Source organism: Kockiozyma suomiensis (assembly GCF_038497685.1).
Source record: "Kockiozyma suomiensis strain NRRL Y-17356 unplaced genomic scaffold V2V93scaffold_1, whole genome shotgun sequence".
Lineage (NCBI taxonomy): Eukaryota > Fungi > Ascomycota > Lipomycetes > Lipomycetales > Lipomycetaceae > Kockiozyma > Kockiozyma suomiensis.
The window spans coordinates 1080034-1106272 of record NW_027117664.1 but is presented as its reverse complement, the minus strand read 5'-3'; the positions used below and the strand labels follow the sequence as shown (position 1 = coordinate 1106272).

The 26239-nt window shown below is 43.9% G+C and overlaps 12 protein-coding genes and 1 non-coding gene across 13 annotated transcripts; 6 read left to right on the top strand and 7 right to left on the bottom strand.

The window, feature by feature from the left end:
- Positions 1 to 147: 147 nt before the first annotated feature.
- V2V93DRAFT_23985 (uncharacterized protein) lies at positions 148 to 1083 on the top strand. Its single transcript, XM_066907086.1, has 2 exons — positions 148 to 316; positions 392 to 1083. The coding sequence occupies exons 1-2, from the start codon at positions 295 to 297 to the stop codon at positions 1033 to 1035; spliced, it is 666 nt and encodes a 221-aa protein (XP_066768729.1). The 5' UTR covers positions 148 to 294; the 3' UTR covers positions 1036 to 1083.
- Positions 1084 to 1086: 3 nt separating this feature from the next.
- Positions 1087 to 2818, bottom strand: V2V93DRAFT_362961 (DNA polymerase subunit Cdc27). The gene is made up of 2 exons (XM_066908483.1): positions 2647 to 2818; positions 1087 to 2588 (listed from the first exon to the last, which is right to left on the bottom strand). Exons 1-2 carry the CDS (start codon positions 2701 to 2703, stop codon positions 1131 to 1133), a joined length of 1515 nt encoding a protein of 504 aa, XP_066768728.1. The 5' UTR covers positions 2704 to 2818; the 3' UTR covers positions 1087 to 1130.
- Positions 2819 to 2938: 120 nt separating this feature from the next.
- On the top strand, positions 2939 to 4680 carry V2V93DRAFT_362960 (uncharacterized protein). Its single transcript, XM_066908482.1, has 2 exons — positions 2939 to 3290; positions 3353 to 4680. Exons 1-2 carry the CDS (start codon positions 3022 to 3024, stop codon positions 4602 to 4604), a joined length of 1521 nt encoding a protein of 506 aa, XP_066768727.1. The 5' UTR covers positions 2939 to 3021; the 3' UTR covers positions 4605 to 4680.
- Positions 4681 to 4777: 97 nt separating this feature from the next.
- V2V93DRAFT_362956 (armadillo-type protein) lies at positions 4778 to 7087 on the top strand. Its single transcript, XM_066908481.1, has 6 exons — positions 4778 to 4994; positions 5051 to 5161; positions 5217 to 5542; positions 5593 to 6241; positions 6297 to 6373; positions 6429 to 7087. The coding sequence occupies exons 1-6, from the start codon at positions 4853 to 4855 to the stop codon at positions 6975 to 6977; spliced, it is 1854 nt and encodes a 617-aa protein (XP_066768726.1). The 5' UTR covers positions 4778 to 4852; the 3' UTR covers positions 6978 to 7087.
- V2V93DRAFT_362953 (histone chaperone) lies at positions 7067 to 8275 on the bottom strand. The gene is made up of 4 exons (XM_066908480.1): positions 7792 to 8275; positions 7691 to 7730; positions 7324 to 7632; positions 7067 to 7264 (listed from the first exon to the last, which is right to left on the bottom strand). The coding sequence occupies exons 1-4, from the start codon at positions 7898 to 7900 to the stop codon at positions 7195 to 7197; spliced, it is 528 nt and encodes a 175-aa protein (XP_066768725.1). The 5' UTR covers positions 7901 to 8275; the 3' UTR covers positions 7067 to 7194.
- On the bottom strand, positions 8262 to 8341 carry V2V93DRAFT_t4. The gene has a single exon. It is a non-coding gene; the product is annotated as a tRNA-Gln (tRNA).
- A 559-nt stretch (positions 8342 to 8900) lies between these two features.
- Positions 8901 to 10145, top strand: V2V93DRAFT_318933 (GHMP kinase; the record flags this gene model as incomplete). Its single annotated transcript, XM_066907258.1, has 2 exons — positions 8901 to 8948; positions 9009 to 10145. 2 exons carry the CDS (start codon positions 8901 to 8903, stop codon positions 10143 to 10145), a joined length of 1185 nt encoding a protein of 394 aa, XP_066768724.1.
- Positions 10146 to 10288: 143 nt separating this feature from the next.
- Positions 10289 to 11638, bottom strand: V2V93DRAFT_362948 (galactose mutarotase-like domain-containing protein). The gene is made up of 5 exons (XM_066908479.1): positions 11369 to 11638; positions 11254 to 11311; positions 11124 to 11192; positions 10634 to 11063; positions 10289 to 10573 (listed from the first exon to the last, which is right to left on the bottom strand). Exons 1-5 carry the CDS (start codon positions 11620 to 11622, stop codon positions 10410 to 10412), a joined length of 975 nt encoding a protein of 324 aa, XP_066768723.1. The 5' UTR covers positions 11623 to 11638; the 3' UTR covers positions 10289 to 10409.
- On the bottom strand, positions 11639 to 16078 carry V2V93DRAFT_362945 (Spc7 kinetochore protein-domain-containing protein). The gene is made up of 6 exons (XM_066908478.1): positions 15686 to 16078; positions 15470 to 15630; positions 13376 to 15413; positions 12694 to 13315; positions 12485 to 12639; positions 11639 to 12428 (listed from the first exon to the last, which is right to left on the bottom strand). The coding sequence occupies exons 1-6, from the start codon at positions 15896 to 15898 to the stop codon at positions 12000 to 12002; spliced, it is 3618 nt and encodes a 1205-aa protein (XP_066768722.1). The 5' UTR covers positions 15899 to 16078; the 3' UTR covers positions 11639 to 11999.
- Positions 16079 to 16271: 193 nt separating this feature from the next.
- On the top strand, positions 16272 to 17519 carry V2V93DRAFT_362944 (40S ribosomal protein uS17). Its single transcript, XM_066908477.1, has 4 exons — positions 16272 to 16395; positions 16513 to 16630; positions 16718 to 16833; positions 16898 to 17519. The coding sequence occupies exons 1-4, from the start codon at positions 16351 to 16353 to the stop codon at positions 17084 to 17086; spliced, it is 468 nt and encodes a 155-aa protein (XP_066768721.1). The 5' UTR covers positions 16272 to 16350; the 3' UTR covers positions 17087 to 17519.
- V2V93DRAFT_362940 (uncharacterized protein) lies at positions 17166 to 20465 on the bottom strand. Its single transcript, XM_066908476.1, has 12 exons — positions 20052 to 20465; positions 19855 to 20001; positions 19525 to 19777; positions 19187 to 19466; positions 19092 to 19130; positions 18932 to 19026; positions 18735 to 18877; positions 18530 to 18679; positions 17850 to 18466; positions 17746 to 17795; positions 17515 to 17683; positions 17166 to 17456 (listed from the first exon to the last, which is right to left on the bottom strand). Exons 1-12 carry the CDS (start codon positions 20160 to 20162, stop codon positions 17390 to 17392), a joined length of 2121 nt encoding a protein of 706 aa, XP_066768720.1. The 5' UTR covers positions 20163 to 20465; the 3' UTR covers positions 17166 to 17389.
- Positions 20466 to 20761: 296 nt separating this feature from the next.
- Positions 20762 to 22632, bottom strand: V2V93DRAFT_23620 (uncharacterized protein). Its single transcript, XM_066907073.1, has one exon. The coding sequence runs from the start codon at positions 22322 to 22324 to the stop codon at positions 21179 to 21181; it is 1146 nt and encodes a 381-aa protein (XP_066768719.1). The 5' UTR covers positions 22325 to 22632; the 3' UTR covers positions 20762 to 21178.
- Positions 22633 to 23878: 1246 nt separating this feature from the next.
- On the top strand, positions 23879 to 26131 carry V2V93DRAFT_362931 (RNA-binding domain-containing protein). The gene is made up of 3 exons (XM_066908475.1): positions 23879 to 24060; positions 24120 to 25043; positions 25100 to 26131. Exons 2-3 carry the CDS (start codon positions 24121 to 24123, stop codon positions 25713 to 25715), a joined length of 1539 nt encoding a protein of 512 aa, XP_066768718.1. The 5' UTR covers positions 23879 to 24060; position 24120; the 3' UTR covers positions 25716 to 26131.
- Positions 26132 to 26239: the final 108 nt, after the last annotated feature.

Genomic DNA, 26239 nt, shown 5'->3' with positions numbered 1-26239 from the left:
TCTGCTCTCGGAAATCTTTCATACTGATCTATCGCGACATTTGAATGATATTGTAAGGACGATGTAGCGAATGAGAAGGAGAAGTGAGTGTAAAATTGTAGTCTGCTGTTCAGTAAGAAGGCTAAAAAATTTGAGCCGCACGGGAAAATCGTATGTGTCATTAGAAAGTCATCAAAGATTCCATAGTTTTTGTATATTCTTCATCCTTTTTTTTATTTAAGAGTTGGGCTTCTATTGCTTTAATTTTTGCTATAGGCTTATTGAATTTGTATAGCTTTTTGGGCAACATTCACTATGAATAAAGAACGTCTAATTTGTAAGTTGGTGCTATATAGTCTTCGATCCAGCGATTCACTAAGTTGCCCTTGTTAACCTATCTCGCAATATCTAGTCGCTCCTGCTACTAAGCAGTACTCAAAGGCTCATCTGACTCGCGCACTTCTGAATGATAGTCCGCTTCTTCAGTTTAACAAGTGGTACAGCGAAGCCGTCGAAGCCAAAGAGCCAATCGCTGAATCGACTACTCTCGCCACTGCTCATCTCCCGTCCGGTCGAGTATCCGCTCGCGTCGTTCTTTTCAAAGAACTCGACAAGCGCGGATTTATCGTTTACTCAAATTGGAAATCGTCTAAGAAAGCTCGCGATGTTCTTTCGAATCCGCACGCTGCTCTTACTTTCTTCTGGAAGGGTCTCGAGCGCCAAGTCCGTGTTGAAGGCAGGACGGAATTTGTAACGCCAGAGGAGAGTTATGCTTATTTCAAGACGAGACCACACGATAGCAAAATTGGCGCTTGGGCGAGTCCGCAGAGTCAAGCTGTTGAGTCTCGTGAGGAGCTGGATAAACTCGTGGCAGAGAAAACAGAGAAGTTTAAGGATATAGAGGATATTCCGTTACCGGACGGATGGGGCGGATTGAGAATTGTGCCTTTGGAGATTGAGTTTTGGCAGGGTGGCATGAATAGAGTGCATGATCGATTTACTTATACGCGGGAGAACGAGGAGTCAGACTGGAATGTAAAGCGATTGGCGCCATAGAGGAGATTCGACTATTTTCGATTTTACTGTGCTTTGCTATACAGCAGTATGTAAAGTTGTTGATGAGAATAATTTATTAGATTATGTTAGTATAATTACTTCTTCCAAAAGTTCATTAAAGACTTCTGTCCAGCTGAAACTGTCTTCTCCTTCTTAACACCTCCTTTTTTTCTCGTCGACTCACTTTCATCTGTCTCTTTGTCATCCCCAGAAGCTTCAGACTTAACGACGGATTCAGTCACAGATTTCGCTGCTTTCGGTTTGTCTTTCGGCTTCACAGATATTTCTTCCCCTTCAGTCTCGCTCTCAGAGAATTCAATTGGCTTCATAACCGTTTTGTACACCATAAACCCATTCTCCATCGTCCTGACCCGCTCTTCGACTTGCCGGATCCCGCGTCTACGTCGTTTTGGCTTAGGTAATGTAGTGGCCACCGAGTGTTCCGACAGCTTCCTTTCCGCTGTCTCTGTATCGGCTGCAGCCGACTCAGTTTTAGCATCTTCCTCCATCTGACTGGGATCAACTGGATCTTGCTCATCTTCAGCTACATTTTTCTGGATACTGTTTTCAGTGCCATCCGGGTCTGTGGAATCTCCTGCAAGATCTCCTACTAGATCTCCTTCGATGGGTTCGTCATCTACCTCATCAGCCATTTCGATATCAGAGTCGTCGCTATTGTGTTCAGACTCGTTATCAGAAAACATACTCAGCAGCTCCTGCGAAACTTGAACAGGCTTAACAGGCATAGCAATCGATGAGGCTTCCGTTTGCTTCTTGGGTTCTAGTCTAACCTCTTGGTGTGCAAGCTCTGGTTTTGGCTTTGGTGCTGGCTCGGCTACTGGCTTACTCGTCTTTGCGGCAAATTGAAACGGAGAGGATATTTGTCGTTGTGACGGCTTCTTCGTAGGTGCAGCTCCAAACTTATTTTCTGACTTTTTGCTGCTCTCTGAATCCGTTTTCAACTCCATTTTTGCCTTTGTCTCCGACACTGATGGTCTCACCGGTGTATTGGAGACCCTGCTTGTCTCAGATCGACCAACATTTGACAAGGAGGCAGTAGGTACAGAAGCTGATATTTGCTTTGCCATTGGATTTTTCAATACCGCAAAACTATTAAGAACATCTAGCCCACCAGATACATCAAGATCTTGAACTATCCGCTGACAATCAGCGAGGATTGCTAGATCATCCGCAAGACGAGCAGGTTCGAGAGAGTATACGTAAATCATATCGATTTTCTCAAAAGACAATTTAGCTTCTTCGAGCTCTTCCTCCTGCACGAGCTGAAAAGTTGTTCGAACGACGGCCTTCGTTTGGTTTTGGCTCTCAGGTTGAGAACTATCTAAATCCGTTGGCTGTGAACTTGGTGATGCGTCACCCATTACGGTTTCATAATCTGCCGATGCCACGACGCGTTTGGCGCCAGCTAACGCGTAAGTCGCGTGCACTTTCCCTGGAAATTGCATTTTAGACGCCTCAAGAAAAGAAAATAATAATTTCTTGGCAAAGGCTACATTGAGTCTCTGCTCTCGAGAAAGTAGCCTATAGGTGATCTGATAAGATTTGTTTAGCTTATGGACAGCAATACGAAGATCCTCTTTTAAAACATACTGGTTTCTGTTCGTGCACGACTCGCGTGGCGAGGAATGTTTGATAATCCACCTCCATTGAATAGACTAGGACACAGACAGCAGCTATTTAGATAGACATTCAACGGGTACCGCTATCTTTTCCGGGTGTATTGCAACAGCGCGAGTAAACTAGATTTGTTAGTTTCTGCTCTATGGCAATATTTACGCGTCAAGCTGATAACCCTACTCCTAACTAGTGACGTTCGGAATTAAGAATCTCAGTTTATGGTTAGGGTATTGCATACACGTGCGCATCCTACTTGCTTCCTAGTCGAGCACTTTTGTGTACATGACGGGGCGAAGCTATCAGGTCGTCAATGATGAGCAGCTGCTTAGCTAGCAGCCGTTCATTCCAATGTTTTCGATAGATCCTTCACCGCCGCCTGAGATCAAGCTGCTCAGAAGAGAGCTCACTACCCGATATGCAAACATCACACTCGTCATCTCATTTATCGTTCTGCTTTTTATTGGCGTGCGAGCCTTTGCTGCTCCGTATCTGCCTCGCTTTATACGCAGACCGGTTTCTTTGATGCTAGTTGTTCCTCTTACTTTTGGGATTTTGGTTCTGCTGTCTGTGCTTCAAACCCATGATGATTACCTATTTCTCACCAAGAGGTTGGGTCGGTATGGTTTTTTTCAAAAATGGATTGTAATTTTCCAAGATCTCAGGGCTAACATTATGAAAGTATATCTGCCGCCATTATGCCCGCATTGATATTTTTGTCGCTCAAACCGTGTCCTATTCCACGCGAATCTTACTTACGCCTCATGCCGTTACATATATGGCTAGGTCGCGTACTAGTCGTTATATCTACAATTCACGGAGGACTTTATGTCATCTATTTTATCATCAATGGCAAGCAACAAAAAATAATTCAGTTAAATAACTTTGCTGGAGTTGTCTTGACAGTTGGTTTTGTCCTAACCCTTTTCGTCTCGTTTTACATCATACGGCATCGCAATCACGATCTCTTTTATCGAACTCATTTGCTCTTTTCTTGGGCTTGCATACCTCTTATCGCTTATCATGCCCGACCACGAGTATGGACTATTATATCGCTACTAATGTCTTTTATTGGCGGTCAATTAATACAGCGCTATGGCTCTGGTCAGGAATGTCGCGCTCAGGTGCATCAGATTGGTAATATGCAACTTGTTTGTCTTCCACGCAAACAATTTCCAAAATATTTTGAGCCTGGCTCTCACGTTCGACTGTCTCCTAGCCGCACAAATTCTCGGTTTTGGTTTATTTCTGCATCGCATCCGTACACCATTGCGAGTCTCTCTACAGATGACAGTACAGTACAGTTAGTAGTCAAGCCGACAAAACGGTTCAAATTCGAAGAGGATAGAGAGTTTATTGTGCACGGTCCGTACCCGTCTCTTTCATACGACTTTTTTGTGGATATGTATAAATCCAAGAAACCTTTGCGAAGAACAGTCATTGTAGCGGGAGGTGCTGGAATTTCGTTTGCTGCGCCCATTGCAAACACTCTTAGGAAAATGAACGAGCGAGTCAAGATATTGTGGAGTGTTCGCTCGAAGTCTGATGCTATGCTATTAAAGATTATCAGACTTGATGACGTGGAGGTGTTTGTGTCAGCAGATACAGACGCACTTGAAGATCATTTTCTGCCAACTATGGAGCTGCAAGAAATTTCCAGTAATGGCATGTTGGGTTTAGACAGGCCCAAATTTGCGAACGATGGAGGTTTTGACGTACTTGAGGATACGAGCGACTTACTCAGAAAAGAGAGAGTCAATTTACATATAGGACGCATGGATGTTGAGACTGAATTAAAGAACTTCAAAGCATCTACAAACATCGATGATGGAATGTGGGTTATTTCATGTGGTGGTCGACATCTCGTCAGTGAGTGTTCTAAGTGGGGACATAAACTAGGAGCAATTGTTCACGAAGAGATTTACGATGTATAATATAGATATTTTAATCAGATATTATTAGTTTTTCTGTCAACTTATTCAAATTCAATTGAAATACTCATGTTCTTCAAGTCACTGTAGCTCCAAATCAATAAATTATACCCTAATCCCATGAGCCATTCAACAAAATTTTCTCAGGGGCACTAGTGCAAACTTCCCAACCTGATGAACGCCGAGTCAGATTTTGTCTTTCCAGCGATTGTTGACCGGCTCATATCGAGGATAAATCATTGTTAATCGAAATGCCAAAAGAGAATAAAAAGAGAGGTCGTCGTTTGAAAGATAAGCCTTATAAGAAAGAAGAAAAAGAGGATACACTACCTATCGTATCGATCCCTTCAGAATTCGACGAGAAGCCAGATGACCCGTCGCAGCAAGACGAAGGTATTACTCTCCCTAACGATTCTAATTACGTGATCTAACTGTGAAACTGCTCTTAGATCCTGTTGCGCATCCGCAGGCGTTTTACGGTTTATTAGATAGCACGCAGATTGAGTATTTGACTCAAGTTTCAGGCATTATTGAAGCGAACGCATTCTCTTCTGACGAAGGTAAGGCAGACACTTATTATTGCGAAGTATAGAAGGTATTAAATTATGGATTTAGAACGCGATCAGCTGTTTGAGGCGTTATGGACAGAGTGCAAAGGAGTAGAACTAAAAGTCGTCACAGATCCTACGGGTTCGAAAGTGTTCGAGCGCCTGCTATTGTCTGCGACTAAAGATAAACTAATGGAAGTTAACCAAGCGTTTGCTTCTCGCTATTGCGACCTTGCAACACAAAGATTTGCAAGCCATTGCCTCCAGACACTTTTAAATTGCTTGAGATCATGTGTAGTTGACGAAGTCAAATATGATCATGAGTTGGCTCAAAGTACGATGATAGATTCGGTCAAGACTCCCGCCATCGCATGCATTTTAGATATGTATAAGGTATGTGCTAAGATTGCTTTTATTGGAATAGCTTTCTAAAATATTCACAGGAGCTTACGCCCGAGATTTACCGAGTAGCTTTTCACCCTTTCGGATCACATGTTTTCCGCTCACTGCTAATGGTATTATCTGGACATGCTATCGAACAAGAGAGCGCAAAGTCCGTTTTAAGTAGAAAAAGGGCTCTAGGAAACAAAAAGAGAAGTGGTGTGGAGATTGCAGATTCTCTGCTTTACGACTCATATAAGACTCCTGAGGTGTTTAAGCAGTCTGTGCTAGAAATTTTGAGCGCTATGACGGATGGATTATCAACAGAGGAGGCTCGGCAACTGGCTTCAGACCCAATCTCTAGCCCTGTAATACAAATGTTCATTGAACTCGAAGATGGCTTTATGCGTAAGGATATGCTAGGAATAATTTTTCCGTCCATGTCGGGCGAACCTGACTTCCTCACAATTTCATATCTTGAGAATCTTCTCACCAGCCCCGTTGGCTCTCATTTTCTGGAAAATGTTATATCAAACTGTCCGATTTCCTTTGTTGACTATATTTGTTTCTCATTTATTGTGCCGCGGCTCGATATCATCAGCAAAGCGCAAGGATTCAGTTATGCTGTCAAGGCCATTATGGGGCGATTGAACAGAACGAACGCTGCCGAGTTTGGCAAGATTCTTCTTGCGCGAGTTTCGGATCTCACTTGTAAGACTGCGCGTTCAATCATGATTTTTCTGTCAAATACTAAAGGCGCTTCTAGTAACTAATGCTATTTTGCTCAATTGCATCATTCTTGGCGCGTCGCGCCATTCCATTCTTACGACCGAACTGATGGAGGTAAGTTTCTTAATTTTTCTGGTTTCCTGTAAACTACATCTCTAATTCAAAATAGAAAATTACTGAAATTACGTCGAAAGAAAGCAAAAATTTGCTTCTTGATCTGCTCGAGATTGAAGGGTTTGAATCTATATCAGAAACTCAACGAAGTAAATTGAACGATAGTATCAAACAGCGCTCATTACTAATCGAAAGTTTGAATGCGAAATTACCCCAAATGTCAATAAAGATTGCGGATGCGTTCATCGAGTTTCCTGCAGCTGCCAAACTAAAGTTCATGCAGAATACTGTATTTTCCCACGTCGCTGAGTCGATTTACAAGAATTCAGAACTTCCGATTGTGACAAGGAAGCGTTTGATGAACGATCTAGATGGCCATTTTGTTGAGCTTTCATGTAGCGCAGGCTCATCTAGAGTTGTTGATGCCTGCCATATATTGACAGCACAAGGCATGAATCACTATCGCGAGAGAATTGCCAAAGAACTAATACAGGGACGAGAGACTTTGATGAGAAACCCGTATGGCAGAATTGTTTGGCGAAATTGGAACATGGATATGTATAAGCGAGATTTCGGTCTCTGGAAGCGCAATCAACAGAAATAGGTGCGCAATCAACAGAAATAGGTGACTCTTACATGAATTGTAGTGCGTATTTCGGGTGGAGGGAGCATTTACGAACGCGCAGTGGCATATTTAGAATAATCATATAATGCATTTATGTCCAAATCAGCAGCCAGCAGCATTTTTTGCATTTGCTCGTTATCGTACAACCTAAATAGCCAGCTTTACCCAGCTCAGAGTAACTGTTCACAGTTCGTGTCTACAGAGCCTCGTCCTCTTCATCTCCATTCGCATCCGTATCCTCCTTTTCTTTCTTGTCATCGCTATCCCTATAGTTGAACAGCAAGGTTAATAAAAAATAATTCAAGTCGCAACTGAGACCACTGACCACTCAATGTTAAATCGCGTTACTCTTGGTTTCTCAGCTAAGATGTTGCGAACCACGTGCTCTATCTGAACTTTGCTAGGAGGATTCTCTCGTAGCTCTTCGGCATCATACTCATTATTCACATAGTACCCAACTCTCACAAACTCCTGGTCCTTGTATGAGCACGTGAGTAAAATCACAGTGACGCTCACAAGCTCTGCCGCCGGAATGAGATCAGGTGAAGGAGGGTCAGCTTGGAAATTGAACTTGTTCGTACCGACTGGAACTGGGCCAACTAGCAAAGAATCTAAAAGTTGATCATGTTGTGAGCTGAGTATTGAGTTAGTCAATCGCGTTCTATGTACTGAATAAAATTATGCGAACGCACGATGCAGAGGATCCAACGTATGTAAGTTTCCACTCCAAGTCTAAGTAGAGATTTAGCCCGAGTTTGCCATAAATAATGAAATCATTTCAAACTAAGCCAACCTTCTCTTAATGGTTCAAGACATTCAAATGTTATCTCAAACTCATAAGGATCATCAAATTTAGCAGGGTTGTTCAAGACATTGATTCCCAAGAGCGAGACAATCGACATGTTGGGTTATTGTTAACTGAACCTAGTACTCAAAAGCTCGAAGTATTCAAGATATAAATACTCGATAGATAATAATCAGCTCGATTGAATATGGAAAAATATTAATTCGAGGCGCTAGCTAGAAAGGAGCACTTGGCAGCTTTGATTAGCGTTAGTATTATACGCGTCGCGCGCGCTCGAGAAAAATAGATTTGGCAGCTAACCCGCGAAGTTGGCCGAAACACCCAAATCACTGCCTCCTCCCACCAGCTGTTCACAATCCGCTATTACGAACGATGAGAATCAGAATACTAGTTAGTGTCCGACAATATTCGTATTTCGCAAAAACAATTATAATCTAAGAAAAAAATTAGATCATCAAAGGTCGTACCCGGGATCGAACCGGGGTTACCAGAAATTTTGTTTCAAAATCTGGAGTGATAACCACTACACCATACAACCAATTCTCGCCAAAGTTTTCGCTTTGGTCAACTATAGCGTAAATTTCAAAATACCCCAACCCTGTATATTTTCCCTGAACGTCATCTAAAGCTTAGAGCATGTTGATCTGCGTTGAAAAGCTATACTATTTTGCTTTTCTCTCAGTTAGAATTGATTTGGGCGGTGAGCGAAAGGCCTATTCGTAGCAGATATTATGGTTTCGGGATTCTTGGTTTATAATATCGTGTTGACCGATATCGATAGCAATATATCAATCAATCAATTAACAAAACAAAAACATGCAAGTAATCCTGCTAAAATCAAAATGCTACAAATATACATAGTTAATGGTATATAAAAATGCATTATAATTCGGTTTATCGCGATATAACCTACATTAACTTCATATTGTAAATGACACAGAATTTATAGCACAAGCCCCTTGCTGCTACTCGAAACACACACAATGCGGCTTCTGGGCCTGCGTCGAGAGCTCTTGTCTATCTACCAAACTAATTTACTTTGCTGTACACAGGATAGTGTGAGTATGTCCAACATTGATAGCTGCTCTATTCTCTCAATGGCAAAAATATACTCTGCGTCGACGACAGCCCCCGTCAATATTGCTGTGAGTTTTATTTTTGGTTTCATCAAGAAATTTTTAACTATGTACTAACGTAGGGTATAGACTCTTAAGTATTGGGGAAAGCGAGACACAAAGCTCAATCTTCCAACCAACTCGTCTATCTCAGTCACTCTTTCACAAGATGACTTGAGAACCCATACTACTGCATCAGCTTCGGAGTCGTTCACCAGAGATATTTTATGGTTAAATGGCACTGAGGAGTCAGTTACCGGTGCCCGAACCACCGCTTGTCTTGCAGAGTTGCGTGCTCTAAGAAAAAAGCTGGAAGATAGCAACTCTTCTCTGCCGCCTTTAAGCTCTTATAAGCTTCATATTGTTTCTGAAAACAACTTCCCTACTGCAGCCGGTCTGGCTTCTTCAGCTGCTGGCTTCGCAGCTCTGATACGTGCTATCGCTGACCTGTATGAGCTCCCTCAGAGCGAGGAGGAACTGTCGCGAATCGCTCGGCAAGGTTCAGGGTCAGCTTGCAGATCACTTTATGGTGGTTATGTTGCATGGGAAATGGGCAACAAGGAAGATGGCTCCGATTCTCGTGCCGTTCAGATTGCTACTGAGGCTCAATGGCCCGATATGCGGGCGGCTATCTTGGTTGTGTCTGCTAAGAAAAAGGAGACGTCCTCTACAACTGGAATGCAAACTACTGCAAAAACTTCGCCTTTGTTCAAGTACCGTGTCGAGGTAGTTGTACCGGAACGCTTCAAGCAAATGTCAAAGGCTATAGAGAAGAAGGATTTTGAGGTTTTTGCTGACCTTACCATGGCAGACTCTAATCAGTTCCACGCTGTCTGCCTTGATTCGTCTCCACCGGTATTCTACATGAATGACGTCTCTCGTAATGTGATATCACTGGTTGAAAAGCTGAACAGCTTGGCTGGTCGTATTGTAGCCGCCTATACTTTTGACGCCGGTCCAAATGCAGTTTTATACTACTTGGAGAGGGATGAGTCTGTAGTTCTCGGTTTACTGAAGGCTGCGCTTCCGGATTTAGAAGGATGGCAAAAGAAGCCTGCTGTTATTGCATCTGTCCCCGAAGGTATCAGCAGCGAGATGTACGATTCCTTGAAGGAGGGCGTCAGTCGAATCATCTTGACTGGTGTCGGTCCTAGCCCTCAGAAGACTGGCGAGAGTCTCGTTGGAGATGACGGTCTACCTAAATTCTCTAATAAATCAGAAGCTTGATTGCAGTGAGTCATTTCCGAAGAAGTCTGATGCGAAAAAAGATGCCAAATTATGGCATAATTGTAGATGGTGATTTTTAGCGTGCAGTGTACAATATCTGGTTGCATTTACTTTCTGTGTGCCTTAGATGGACCTATTTTTTAAATTGCGCTCTTATTTAAATAATTTTATGTAATTGATTCAATTCCTTTTTTTGCTAAACCAAAAAAAATTCGGGACTCAAATTATTAAATAGGTTTACAAACCCGATGCCAATTCACGCAATTACAGAAGAGCCTTGACAGTTTCGACAGCAACGTAAGTCTCACCGGGAGCCAACGAAGTCCATTTGCTGACGCTACCCGCTTCAACACAAATCATATTCTTGTAACCGGTAGCAGGTTTGAAATCACCCATTTTTGTGCAGTTGGTCCAAGGATTCCAAACGACTAATAATTTATCAGTTATCACTCCAGAATAATCCTAAGTAGAGAATAAAAAATACATACCGACATCATCAAGATTTTTCCTCGTAATTTCAAACAGAGTCTTCCCATCTGAAGTAATCGACACTGGCTCTGCCACGTTTTCATACACTCTGTCAACCTCGGACGCAATGGTGACGTCCTTACTGGTCTCAGAATAATCGGTCTTTGTGACCTTGTCCTTGACGCTGACACCGGTGAGACCCGTGACAGCAACTTTGTTTACATCAGGAATGTAAAAGTAAGTGTGGAGAAGAGTCTGGAAATCCCACGCAACATTGCCAGGATTAGTGATGGAAAGAGAAGTCTCAAGGGTGTCGGATCCGAGAGAGACTGAGAATATCAGAGTGAAATCGTAAGGCCAAGCAGATTGCAGCTCCTTGGAGACATTTTCAGGACCAAGACCAAACTGAACAGTCAATGGATCCTCGGTGGTCTGGCCAAGAAATTCCCACTGAGGTGGCATTAGTTTCGTTGTTGGCAGAAGTGACGTAGCAAAATCAAGAAGACTTACAGTAGACAGACGAGCAAATCCGTGCTGCGGAAGAGTAGCAGTAGGACCGGAAGTGGCCTTACCAAAGACCTGAACCAAATCTTTTATTAGTGATTGATGTACGGACAGAGTGTAAGTAGTAGCAGCTAACCGGAAATACTAGAGGAACGCCGCCTCGGACCGCCTTGGTACCATCAAGAATAGCAGCCCTGAATAGCATCAATTTAGCAATCCACCGCTTTAGATGGCACTAAATATATACTCACTCGCTAAGGAACAGCTTCTCTCGGCCATTGACTTTCCAGGATAAAATATTCGCTCCGTGGAGGAGGACTTTCACGGAGCTGCCGGCATGAGACAAGGTAACGTCACTATCAGTTTGTTCAATCGGCATTTTTAAAGATTGGTGTATATGTGTACCAATTAGACGGTTAAAAAAATCAGCTAAGGGACCTCGTGAGGCTGATCTAGTAAACAAGTATTTGAGTGACTGGTGGGAACAATGGCGCAGTGATATCATTCAGATGGCTCGAGGGCGAGACGACATACATCAGCCGAGATTCCACGCAGACAGCCGCACGCTTTCGATGTCCGATTCATTTGTGCACTCTTCACGTGGGGTCGGTCATTTTGTCGAAGTGACCAGACATTTAAATTAATTTGAATACGTTGGACGACTATTTTCTGCCTTACTTGTGAATTTGCTCACGATAGTCGCTAGGGGCCCAAGCTATTTTGCTGATGAGGTACTAAGTTTAAACGAAATACATTGTTATATTAAAACGGATATCAAAAGAATCAACGGGTTATACCTTGCGACCTAACTCATACAATGAACAAACCACGAACTTTATCGAATAGTTTCCTTAATATTCTTCCTTGTACACCAAATTATACTCAATAAAAGCACATAAATGCACCCAGAGAATTTCCAGCGACTTCCAGCATCCTTTCGCGTCCCGTGGATGATTTAAGAACTGATTCAATTGGCCGACATGCAAAACGCGGAAGTGAGTCTACGCTGCCATAAACAGGTTCAAGATCTGACGTGCACCGGATTACAGGGCAAGCTGAGTTCGACTCTTCAAATGTCAACCAATACTTCACTCTCATTTTGGTGGCCGGCTCACGAATGAACACTTCAGAGTCGATTAGTAGAGAATTGTTCTCGAATTTGATATTAGACACATATCGACTCTTAAGCCACTCAATCTCATTGCATACATATTTGTGCTGTGACAATAGATGGCTAGAGTTCCGAAGGAAGAGTCCAGCAGACTGACTATCAGCTAAATTGCTTATTACTGCGACAAAGAATGATATAACCTGATTATTTCATTAACTACCGATTAGCATAGCAATAACGTTTCATTGACACTTACGGGCGAGTCGGAACCATTTATCGACACATTCGTCACTTTCTCGTTCTCGATAGATATGTCAACAGTGGCCAAGTCATCCAGAGACAGCTTGACACCACCGTTAGCATAGCTAACAATACGACAACCAAACATCTCCCCTATCAGAGATAATTTGTCTGGAAATATGTGTTAGTTGATACTCTTTCTTGAAGCTGCAGATATGGTCTCACCTTTCAGCTGCTCTGTCTGCTCTGTGTCGATTCCCCTGTTTTCAGAAATGATTGTCTCTGCTCTGGCAATACCAGATTTACATGTATCGACTTCAGACTGTTTCGCATCTATTAAAGAATTCAATTGCGCATCACCTGCTATTACTCTGCTTCGTGCGGCCTGCTTCTCCTCCAGCTCAAGTTTAGCAAATTTCAATTTTTCTCTAGCGTTTAGCAGCTCATCCTTGTCACAGTCTTCGACTTCATTCTTTCGTCTGCGTAGCTGCTCCAATTTTGCTTTAAGCTTTGAGTGCTTATCCCTAATCTCTGGCAGAGAAGGAGATACAGTGCTATCGGCTGCTCGAAGTTCTTGGTCATCTTTCTGCAGAGCAGCTAGATTCTTTGTCAGACTATTAAGCACACCATCCAGTAATTTTGAGCGCCACTCATACCAAACTCCTTTTGATTGCAGTCGAGCAAAGTTCTTGATGACTTTAAATTGTGCACAGAATGAGACTTGACCATCAATGGATGCTGAGAGGTACTGGCGGAATAGACTTGGGTTTTCCTCAAGTGTCTCTGCCTCAAGACGATCAAAAAGCTCGTTTCCCTCTTGAATATTCTTACGCAATTCTCGGCAACTCTGTATGATATATGTTAGAATGATGCCAAAAAGATGAATACAATTCAACGCTGAACTTACAAATTCATATAACTCCAGCATGGGACAGTGGAGATGTCGAGATAGCACCGTATCTGCAAAGCTTTGCTCCGTGATAAGCTCTCTTGACTGCATGAATGTAGTATTCCTTCGTTTTGTGTTCAACCCCTCCAAAAATTGAACTGATGTCATGCGAAGAAACTCGTTGAGAGACAAGGGTATATAACCATCCTCTTCGTCAGGATGGTCTGCCACAGAGAAACTTGTTGCTGTCGGAGTACTTGCCACTCGCACCACACTATCTAGCCGTAGAACGGGTGCCGGAATATCAGACAAATGGCGTACTGATGGTTTAGTTGGAGATCCCGTTCGAGTTTTAAGAGGGGAATAGCGCTTGGTCAGCATTTCTTGCTCCTCTGACTTCATTGCAGCAATCACCTCTTTACGCGCAGACTTCATTAGCGATTTGACCGGTGTGCGAATGACCTTCTTTGGTGTCAAGCTTTGAATTCGCTTCTGCAGACTGCTTGTGTTGAAGTTGAATAAAGTTTCGTTGATATCGCTTTTCAATTTTTGTCCATCGGGAGTGCCAATAGAAATGGTTTGACCATTGAATTCTGGCATGCTGACTTCATTCTCCAGAATGCTCTTGCGTCTCTGCAGAATTTCAGCTGATCTGGGGGAACCAACTGGGGATCCCTTTGGTGATGCTTTTGATACCGAACCGGTTACGCTATTTAGCAGCTTATTTTGAATGGACAGCAGTGGCGTGTTTCTAGTGATGCTTTCTGACCGAACCAGAGATCCAGAACGCGGTGCTGAAGTAGACCTAACAGGAGTTGTAGCCAACGGTGGAGTGCTAGGAGATTTGCCTTGAATGATACGAGGCTCTGGGGATTCCATAAATACATTATCACTTCTTGTTTCAAAATCAGGCAGACCCTGAGAAATAGCTCCAATTGCAACCGTGACATCCATTGCTACCGTATCTTCATTTTCTGCTTGGGAAATGGAATTGTTAACCTCAATATTTTCGCTTGCTTTTCCTTCTTGCTCTTCAGTGCTTTCGTCCGGTTGAATGAAGCCAATGGCTTGGGTTACTTCCATTGTGAGATTGTCGGCATCATCATTTTCGTCGACTTCTTGTTCATTAACTTCGCCAATAGCGCTAGCGACGCCCGTGGTCGTGCCTGCATCTTCTTGAGCTTGTATAAAACCAACAGCTCGAGTGACTTCCATCGACATGTTCTCAGTGCGTTCCTCATCCTCGTTAAAATCTCGAATGGATCCAACAGCTTGTGTGACTTCCATCGTAATATTATCGTCGTCTTCATCTACTTGGGCTTTAGGCTGAATCAAACCAATAGCTGTTGTGAGATCCATTGTGACCCCGTCATCGTCGTCGTCGTCGTCGTCGTCATCGTCGTTTGTACTCCGCTCTCTGGCTTCAATTCGCCCTACAGCACGCGTCACATCCATAGTCTGATCATCTTCATCCTCTGCGTCAGATTCTGGAGAAGTGTCACGGTTTCCGCTTGATATGCTTCCAAATACTCCGGTGATGTCCATTGCTTGCGTGTTTCCATCGTCGTCTTCTTCGTCTTCGTCATTTTCAATCAAATTTACGATCCTGGGAGAGATCGGTCTAACTTTAACACCTAGCGGAGAGAAAAAGGAAGCGTTAAATCGGTTGGATCTACCTTCGTCTGGAGTAAAAGTATTCTGAGATGATGCGGGCTCGGCGGCTGCTTGCTGCCCGTCAAATACGTCATCAAATACATCGGTAGCATCCTCCATTTCTACTTCGCTGTCATCATCAAGTTCGTCGCTGTTGTCATCAGCTTCCTTTGACTTTCGTGGAGGAGTCCAGACTCCAGGTGACACCCGCTGAAACGAGCCGTCGCTTTCTGCTGCACGAAAAGCGACAGAAGCTACAGGGGAATGTTGGTTAAACTTTTCCAAATCTGCAAGGGGAGGTCGATCATTAGTGGCATTGCTCTTGTCGGAGCGTCTTGGTGTACTCGCCGCTGATGAATTGCCTACTGACGAGCTGTCGTCAAGGTTATCAATATCGAACGTACTAGAAACACTGCGTTAGAGACTGTGAACAGCAAAGCAGTTATGGAATATACCCACTGTAGTGTAGCTTCTGGTGCAAAACTAACTCGTCGGCTCATGGCTTTGGCGTCAGCTTTCGGTTTTGGAGCGGGTTCTTCTTTCAAAGCAACTTGCATGACTCCAATCACAGTATGATTGTCATCATTTGCGTATGAAGCTTTCAAAATTCCTCTAGGTGGCTGTTTATTCTTTGTCAGCTATTTGTATAATACGAGAAACTTGCTGATGACTTACACCTCTTGCGGTTGGAGTTCTTGACTCGTTTCTACTCCTCTTTGGAACTGAGATTGTGACATCCTCGCTGCCATCTAAACTTTTCGCGCGCTTCTTTCTATTCAAACGCAAAGTATTTGAAGTATTCTCTTTATCGTTTGAAGGCAAGAATGCTAGAGACTGCCTGTGGTTTCGCGGAGACTTGCGCGGGGAGACTTTGGATGGAGACGGCATTTTATAAATAAGACTTGAGCAGAAGTTTATCTGACGTAAATTTCAAACAGCAATAGTAAAGATAAATGGTTTAAAGCACCAATATTTCCAGGCAAATGACCCAAGTATCAAAAAGAATTGCTGAAGAGGGATCCTGAATGTGAAGGCGTGTTGCATGACAGATTGGGAGATGCGCGAACATGTAAACAAAGTGTAAGGTAAACAAAACAACTTCAAACTTTAATCTATAGCTCGAGTGTGAAGTGTTATCACGTGACCAGCTGTAGGGTTATATTAAACCTACCCTAATCCTTTGATATTCGCAGTCACGGATATTACAATATTCACGTGACGTAAATTGCTGCAGCGACCTATACACAGAGATCGCGGAATTCGAGAATTCCTGTGTAAACGGCGTCGAAGTCTACCTTCAGCTTACTACACCAAGTCATTCAGCAACTTCGAAAATCATCATGGCTACCGAGTTGACCGTCCAGTCTGAGCGTGCTTTCCAGAAGGTATGAATAGATATTATTATTCAAAAGATGAAGGTCCTGGTCTTATGCTATGAGATGAATAACATGACTACCAGTCTTTCGTGAAGTTATGATGATACTGACTGATTTGTATTCTAGCAACCTCATATCTTCCTTAATGCTAAGACTCGTGGAAAGAAGTCTACCAAGCGTTGGTACAAGGAGGTCGGTCTAGGATTCAAGACCCCTAAGGAGGCCATCCAGGGATCCTACATCGGTATGAGCCACGTCGAATTTTGAGCGACAGACGCTTTAGTCTCTCGATGAAAAGCTTGAAGATGAAGTAACTAACGCTGAGCTACAGACAAGAAGTGCCCATTTGTTGGTCTTGTTTCCATCCGTGGTCGTATCCTTACTGGTACCGTCGTCTCGACCAAGATGCACCGTACTTTGATCATAAGACGTGACTACCTTCACTACGTACGTACATTCTTTGCATATTGAAGTTGATGTTGTGTACAAGTCGTTGACTTTGTATGAATAGATTCCCAAGTATAACAGATACGAGAAGCGCCACAAGAATGTCGCCGCCCACGTCTCGCCCGCTTTCCGTGTTTCTGAGGGTGACACCGTCACTGTTGGCCAGTGCCGACCCATCTCCAAGACTGTCCGATTCAACGTTCTCCGTGTCAACACAACTGAGGGTGGCAAGAAGCAGTTCTCCAAGTTCTAGATGCTCTTTTTTAATTTAAAAAAGTTTCATGGGTTTTCTTTTAGTTAGTTTGTTTTGTGGCATGTGTGACAAAATGTAATGTACAGTTATTATATTATTGATTGATCATATTTTCACGTATGATCTGCCTTCTGTGAGCTATTTTTAAGTTCCATGAAGTCGACAGGGCGCATTTTGATAAATCGCTTCGCAACTCATCAGAAAATATTAATTGCAACTCTTCTATTATCGTACATAACAAAATGTCAACACGGGGAGCAGTAGTAAAATAACTCTAACCTGTTATCTTGACATTGAATTTCATCACTGGTGATCTCTTGAGGATTTATCGTACTCTGCCGGCACAAATTTCATCATCTTGTTATTGTACCTATAAATTGTTAACGAGTGCTCGCAAAAAATAAGGCTTAATAAAATTTGACGTGTACCCATAATCGATAAAAAGCTCCTCGCCGGCTTTAATTTTCCGTCTCGCAAAAAAAGCGATACGATGAACACCATTCACAAATAAGATGCGCGCGTAGCAATTCGGATTTCGTCGTGAATGGTTGATGAAACGTAGTTTATTGCCTGCGCGTGTCGCATCGATACATTGCTCTAAAAATTTACCCAGTTTGTGAGAATAAGCCATGTTTATAATCAAGTATGTGTAGACATACCCTTGGTCGACTCAAAAAGGAAAGAGACACCGCGCTTGTCATAAATTTTTCTAGTTATGATGTCAGTACATAGCCTCAGTTCACTAGTCGTTAGTAAGACTTACCCTCGACGTTCGGCTTCGTCCTGAGAGATGGACTCTCCCTTATACTCACCCAGATAATCATCCTGCTTCATATCTTCACCCATAAATAAACCCCACCCAGAAACATTACTAGGTCCAGCAATGACTCGTTTTCCAGATCCTCGCTGTAAATTGACGTTTTTGCAGTACCGCTTGTTTTCTATGATATCTCGGTTTTTGGGATCAAGCATCTCATCCGCGCCACACGATCTGCACAAATCCGGATCACACTCACGATTCCACTTGAAGCACTCGCAAGCAGATGTTCGGCATCGACTAGTGGTGCACCGACATCCTCGGTATCGCCTTGGGCAGCTCGGAGGGCACCCACAGGCCTTTTCGCAAAATACCTTGCCGTCTACGCAGGAGCACTCTGAATCGCAAGTTCCATCGTGCATACAGGGGTTGAGATCAACTCGCTTGAGGTGATTCCCACTAAGGGAGCAGTCGTCTGGGTATCCATTTTGGGCCTTACGTTTTCGCTTGCTGAGAATTTGAGCATTGACGGCGTGATCCACGAATCCGTAAGTTGTGATCTCTCGGTGATGATCATGAATATGAGCAGGTGTGAGCTTGAGCTCAATAAGCTTCTGGTTTATCTGTGAGAAGAAAAATAAGAATCAGCAAGAATATTGGAAATTGGATATTGATTGTAGATATACCTCTTGACAGGACTTGTTGATCAAGGTATTCAACAAACATGCCGTGCGGTCATTCTGTAGCATAACCTTGCCAGTCATCTTCAGCAAAGATATGTCTTCGTCAGACCATTCTATCCCCTTCGTTGACTCATGACGAGACGCCTTTTTGGACTTATAAAATCACAGTCAGCAATGATCATCAGCATTCATAAGACAAATCATTTACATTAAGAAAGCAATCCGGCGAGCAAGGCATGCCTTCTGGAAGGACGCTTCGATTCGATGTGGTTTTATTGAGAATGTTGCTTGGTTGCATGTTTGGCGTTGTCTTAACATTACCTTCTTGAGATGACATAACATATAAAGAATCTTGGCATTGTTAGTTCTCAATTTATGATTTGCAAAAACCTGAAAGTAATTTACCATGCCAGGGGCACTCATGCATGAAACAGAGGGCGCAAAGTAGAGAGGAATAAGAATCAAGGTTCAAAGTAGAAGATGAATGGGAGCTTCGTAGTCTATAAAAAGATAATCGGTCAAAAAAATTCATCACAGCAAGCTGGAAAACAAGCAATACTCATACGTAGCGCGCTTGTCTTCAATGAAATAACTTGCGGGGAACCTGTCGCAGCCGTTAATAAGATTGAGGTCGACTTTATCAAAAAATAAAAGCCTTACAAGTTTATGATTTCCCAAACACTAATTCGTGTAACTTCTTTGAATATTCTGCAAAATAAATCTACCCGCCATGCATGTTTGTTATCAAGCTTTCGCATGTACTCTTCAAATAGCTTGCGCTTTTTCTCTTCGATTTCAAACTTGTCGTTATCAGGCAAGACTTGTTTGCGCGTAGCTGCGTTCGCGCTGGCATGATACAGAAAGTACGACACAAGATGATGCTTGAAAATTCCGTAGTTTGCCACAAATTCAAAAAAATGAGTTGATAAAAATTGTGCCACTTTAGCTATGCGTTAGATTCTTCGTGATTTATTCATATTAGATTCATCAAAACTCACTTTCGCGTCTCAAAAGTTCGGCTTGAACTTCAGTGCGATCCTCGAACATTTCTTCTAGATGAAGACCAGCTTCTTCACCGTTTTCACCGAAATAGGGCCAATACCGCAAAAATTCGTCATCCTCGACATGCACGCAATTTGACAAAGTGGTAAAATCTTTGTAGAGCGGCAGTGGTGCGACGTATGGCACTGTGATGCAGGACTCAACAGTCTGTTTTTTAATTGGAGCAGTGTAGTACTGTTTTGGATATGACTAGATTAAGAAAAATCAATCGATGTCAGTAGAATGCGAGATAATTAAAATGTACGCTGCTCAAAAACGGTCTTTACCTCAACAGTAAATTTCAATGCGGTATTTCGAAAAGAAGAAGAACCTCGCGGTATAAAGTCATTCACACTTCGATTCTTCGGGTTTCTCTTTTGAGTTATTAGCCGGGCTGCTTGTCGAGTTGAGACTCTCGACTTCTTGAGCAGGTCCTATGATAAAGTCAGCCTAAACAATCAAATTAAATGACTGATAGACGCACGCTAACGAGGCATTCATGCTCCTGCTTAATCTGTATAACATATAATCGCACTTCCCGTCGAATGGCTTTGTCTTGAAATTCGAAATTGTGCTGATCAGACATGTTACTCATTGATGTTGACACCCCAGACGCGTGCTCTAACAGTAGTTCGATCAAATTAAAAATTTCACTCGCAGTATATATTTTCTGCTTGGCTCGCTTATGAAATTATCATAATAGCAGGTAAATAGCACGCTAGTTCCTAACTTGAAAACCATGCAGACACAAACGCTAACAGAACAATGATGCGATGCTCGTGGAGACGCGAGACTAGTCGCGCGGCTCACGTTGCGAGAGCTCGTGAACCACCTGAGCTACCAACTTAACACAAGGCCAAAATAGTACTGCAATCTTTTCTGCAGCAGTGTGTTTACCCATGCCCCCCCATTTATCAGATTGTCTTATCTGTCAATCTAGAATTTCACTAATTTTGTTCTTACACGCTGCTATATATGTATATACTACGAGTCAAAACTACAATATCAAAGAGTTACAGGCGATTCAAAGAGGTCAAGATGCATTGAGTATGATCGGCTTTAGGTTCAATAACGTTTATGCGCAGTAGATTAGAAGGACTCAGACACAGCAAACTGGGGGAATAAAGGCCAACCTCTTACAAGATACTGCTAGCTCAAAGTATTTGGGCCATCCGTAGTGCCTATAGCTAGACTGTAGCGGCTTCGTTATTTCTTATTACAAGTCGAACCAATTTTAAACTCAAACTCGACTAAACTAAAGAACATTGACATATTAACAATTAACAGGCAAAACCACAAAAAAAATTGCTTTTGGTTCCCGAGATCCCCAGCTCTATTATTCGAAAAACCCACTCAGCTTCCAAACTGAGCCTACCCGAAACCATGCAATCTCGACTCCATACGCAGATAATTGCTGAAGACGTTGGATCAGAAAACATCCTGATTATATTTACAATCGAAACGCGAGCAAAAGAGCAAAAAAGCAACCGGGCGCATAAAAAGCAAAAAAACCCACAATGAAAAGTAAGGCAAACGCCATACACAAAAATTTTGATATCAGAGCTCAAATCATTCAATAGGATAAAGGAATTTACAAAAAAAAAAAAGGGCTCACTTGGACAGGTCCATCTGTTCATTTTCCGAAGTATAGTCTTGCTCTGAGCCCATTGAGTTACGATTAGACTGGTCGCCAGCAATAGAAGAGAGAGGAGCAATGCGCTTCGGTGGCATACCCAGTTTCGAACGTAAATCATTAATTTCTTGCTGCAGTTCATTGCTGTGACCTTGCATATTCTTGATAACGTTCACGGCACGACTAAGAATATCGTGTTTTGATGACTTTGCACCTTTTTCGTCCGGAAGAATACGCTTCAAATCTTCGTATAGGGTGCTCATGTCCTGGCGGCGACGGCGCTCGGCAATCTTATGAGTCTGCCGCAGCTCGGGAGAGCGGGAATAAGGGCCAGGGCCAAGGCCACCGGAGTAGACAGGACCCGAGTTAGCGGCGGAAGTCGTTGCAGTGGAGGAGGTATCGTCGAGATCCAGCGATCTACCGCTCATGCGATCGTAGGAGTCGATCGAAGTGCGAGAGGCGGCAGCAGCATTCGCATAGCCCAGAGCCGCCGGCGAGCCAACGTAGGGAGACTGAGAAGCAACAGCAGCAGCAGCAGGAGGCGCACCAGGATCGGGAAAGGCATAAGGAAATCCCTTGGTGGGTGCAGCTGCGTTGGGGTTCGGAGCATAGGGAGTGGGTCCTGTGACGGGAGGAGCTCCCCGAGGGATGGCAGGAACACCACGGGGCTGGCCATTCAAAAATGGCTGACCTCGTTGATCGACTGACTGAGAGGCACCTTGTACGACGACGTAGGCCGAATCCTGCGATGCCATGGAAGCGCGCCGGGAGTCGTAGTCTGCGACGCCGCTGTACCAGGGCGACTGCTGGTGCTGATGCTGGTGCTGCATGCCCGGCTGGTGGGAGGGACTGTACTGAGAGGACTGCTGCTGAGGCTGCTGAGGCTGCTGAGGCTGCTGCTGCTGTTGTTGCAGGTATGGCTGTGACTGGGAATAGTTGTAAGGCGGGATATCGCTGCGATAGAACATCTCACGCGTAGGGGGTGCCGCGGACATGGCAGAGGAGGAGGCAGGCGGGGAGGATTTTTGGTCTGGGCTGGCAGGGTTGCGAAGATGGGGAAGAAGGGGCGGCAGAGCAGAGGCATCAGTCATTATAGAAATGGGCGGCAGGGTCGGCGGAGGCATGACTTCGGTCGGACCGGTCGACAAGCAGCAGCTGCTTGCGTTGGTTGGGAAGTCCACGCGGACCAGCGTCGAGAAAAGAAGGCGGCTGCCACGTGGAGCACTACCACGTGGCGCTCATCGCACAAGCGAGTACAAAATATGGGCCATTTTAAAGCAATGCGGCTTGCTGAGGAAACTATTTCAGCATTAGAAAAGCCCTTCGCCGCCCGTCACCGCACGATCCGCGTCGCGTGGAGTCCACGCGCCAACCCGAATGGAATCTGGTTATCTGCTTCACATGCTGCCGTCACATCTCAGCAAGGCCTGATCTGTCATATCATGTACCGTGCTGTAGTTTATCTGCATTAACTACGAGTTCAGAAGCTTGGTCGCAACAACCCAGCCATGTTATCCAGGAGCGCGCCTATGGCGCACTCGAGGTCGGATATTCTTGATCTGTCTACTGTCCTTGTTCCGCGTGGTGTAATATATTTGTCGGCGCCGTGCCACTCGTGAGCTTATTGACTCTCTCGTACTGACTGATGTTCCACATCGGCACTCTGCTATGCCAAATCTGCTCGGCTTCGGCTAAGAAGCTCGACTAGTCGCCAAAACCAGTCCGTCACATTCTACCTTATGAGATTTTCAAATGTATACTGCGTCGAAAATAAAACTTTTAACATCCCTGCTATTACTTTTGCATGGCATGTTTTCGCGTCCCTTGCCTTGTTGCCTCTTACATTTTCCCGTGTAGTGACACGCAGCGCACGCAACGCACGTAGCCTTCTTGATCTATCTACAAGGGGTCAGATACTTGTCATTTTACAATCAGACAACAGCTGCAGCCCACTGGCTTGGTGTTGTGGTAAATCCTGCTCTGGTGGCTGTTAATCATATATTCGTATTTTACGTCATTGACCTCTCTCATGATCGGCAATCTCTCTGGCAACTACTTGGAAGAAGCTCCCCTCCTTGTCGCGTGGCACTTCTGTTACCCTTAATATATTTATTATTACTTTTCTTATTGTACCATCTCATTCTTCCCTCTATTGACCTCCATCTCTCGGCTGTCACCCACTATTCGGGGCGTCGGATATTCATCCATCTCTCTTTGATATTTTGCTCGCCAACGAGAAACTTTTTACCAGGTTCGCTCACATAAAATCATCAGATAGACTGGTACGAGTACGGAACTATTGTTCATTTAGACAGAAGTTGTTCAGACAACTACGACTTGTGTCATACAATATAGAGAAACCAAGAGGAGCTGTCGGTGGGTATAGTTTCCGCTTATCTTGTCAGCGCTTCCAATCTAAAACCCCGGTGGCATTGTCCGTTCCGTATTTGGGTTGTATGCAAATCTCAACAGTATTTAAAGCTCACAAGATGAATTAAATCAAAGCAAGAAATTCTATCAAGGTATTAATATACATGTACAAACCCCACATTAATTGCAATCGAGATTGGGACTTTTATAACATTTAAAGTTCCACTACGAACTCCCAACCTATGAAAAAAAATTTTTGGGCGCTAATTAAAAACTATCATGAGCTCGCTCTTTTTCTTGGACTTACACTCTTCCACACAGCTACTTGAGTGAATTCTTTTGCTGTTACCAGAAGACTGTTGTAATAACTTATATTATATTTATTTAAAGGTAATCTACACTTTTTTTTACTTGTTACTATCGTTCAGTGATTATCTGGTGGCGTGTATAACTACTTTCTCAATGGCCAGTCGCTATCTTAGATTGTGAAGTACTCGACCGCAATTATCGCCGGCACTTTGTGGAACATGATCCTAATTTATATTATAGAATGGCAAAGGAATCAAAAGCAAAGAGCGTTAAAGAAGAGAAAAAGCCGAAGGCTCTTGCGGCTAAGAAGGGTGGTATCTCCAAGAAGGACGTGAAGCAGACCCCTTCTACTGTTGCCGCTAAGAACGGAAAGCCCGCGAAGCTACAAAAAGCTGCCGGTGCTGCCGCTGCTGTTGCCGTAAAGCTTGCTGAGAAGGCCCAAGCTAAAGAATCCAAGAAGTCTGTTGTTAAAGAGTCTTCCTCAGACTCCTCCGATTCAGATTCAGACTCTGATAGCGAGTCTGAGGAGGTCGCAGCCCCTGTTGCCAAGAACGGAAAGGCAGCCGCAAAGGTTGAAAAGGAAGAGTCTTCTTCTGACTCTTCCGACTCTGACTCTGACGATTCTTCCGACTCTGATGAAGAGGAAAAGAAGCCCGCCCCAGCTGCCAAGAATGAGAAGAAAGCTGTGTCTGCCCCCGCCAAGGAGGAATCCGATGAGTCTTCAGACTCGTCTTCCTCTGACTCTGACTCTGATAATGAGGAGGAGGAGAAAGTAGAATCTAAGAAGCCTGCTGCCACTATCGAGTCTGATTCAGATGATTCAGACTCTTCAGACTCTGATTCTGATGCTGAGTCCGCAAAGAAGACTGAGGCCGAGAGCAAGTCCGATGACGACAGCAGCTCCGATGCTTCGTCTGATGATGATGATGAAGAGGAGGAAGAAGAAGAAAAGCCGAAGAGCACCAAGCGTAAGGCTGAGGAAAGTGTGGCCGCCCCGGAGAAGAAGCAGAAGACTGACTCCGAAGAGGAAGAGTCGACAACGCTCTTTGTTGGACGTCTGTCCTTCAATGTTGATGAGGACTGGCTCAAGCGTGAATTTGAGGTTGTCGGTGAAGTTGAGTCTAGCCGTATTATTACTGATAGAGACTCTGGCAGATCTAGAGGGTATCATCATTTTTTCTTCAACATCTAGAAAACTCAGGAAACTAATTTCTTTTTAGATTCGGATATGTTACGTTCGCTGATGCTGCCACTGCCAAGAAGGCTCTTGAGGAGTACCAGGGATTAGAAATTGATGGTCGTCCCGTTAACCTTGACTTCTCTAACCCTGCACCCAAGAAGGATAACTTCCGTAACCAGCGCGCAGAGAAGTTCGGCGACAAGCTTTCGGAGCCTTCCGACACCATTTTTGTCGGAAATCTTTCCTTTGACGCCGATCGTGATGCTCTCTTTGAGGCATTTGGTGAATACGGTAACGTTACTAGCGTTCGTCTGCCTACCAACCCCGAGACTGAGCAGCTCAAGGGCTTCGGATATGTTCAGTTTGGATCTGCCGATGAGGCTAAGGCTGCAATTGACGCTCTTAACGGAGTCGAAATTGCCGGTCGTCCTGTCAGACTCGACTTTTCTACCCCACGTGACCCCTCAAGCGGTGGCGGCCGCGGTGGATTTGGCGGTCGTGGTGGTGGCCGTGGCGGATTTGGCGGTCGTGGTGGACGTGGTGGTCCCCGCGGCGGCGGTGGACGTGGTGGACGTGGTGGCTTTGGTGGTGGCCGCGGTGGCCGCGCATCTGGCAGCAATGCTGTTCAGTTCCAGGGCAAGAAGGTCACTTTTTAAGCTACTGGCTGGATAGTTTTTGGGATCTGTGTCACGATACAGAGCGGAGGGCTCGTTTGTTTCTACGTGAGTTTACGCGCTCTAATGTTGCTTATCACTTGCACTGTCTTGATTAGTGTAGTCTAGTTCACTTTTTTTTTAAATTTGTTTGCGTCTTGTCTTGACTTGTCTTTTTGTTATGTTTTCTTTTTTGGCCTCTGGGAAATTCTGACGATAAGAGAGGAAGGAAAAATAAAACTGGGATTTTAGAGTGGTTACTAATTGTCTTCATGGTTATAAAAAGTTTTTTGATTTCGGTTACTTTCTTTTTTTTCTATCTTCGTCGTTTCCTTGCATTCATTTTCGCTATAAATTGGTTTACTATTTAATTCCCTCAAGTCACTATAGTTGAATAATATCAAGCAATTTTGCAATTAGTGTTTCAATGGTGTTTGAAAGTGAGCAAGGGCTCAAAAGTGCGGCGCGGCGCGGCGGCTATGTTCATGCCTAAAACCCCGCTAAATTAAGTATTTCTGTAGATCAGA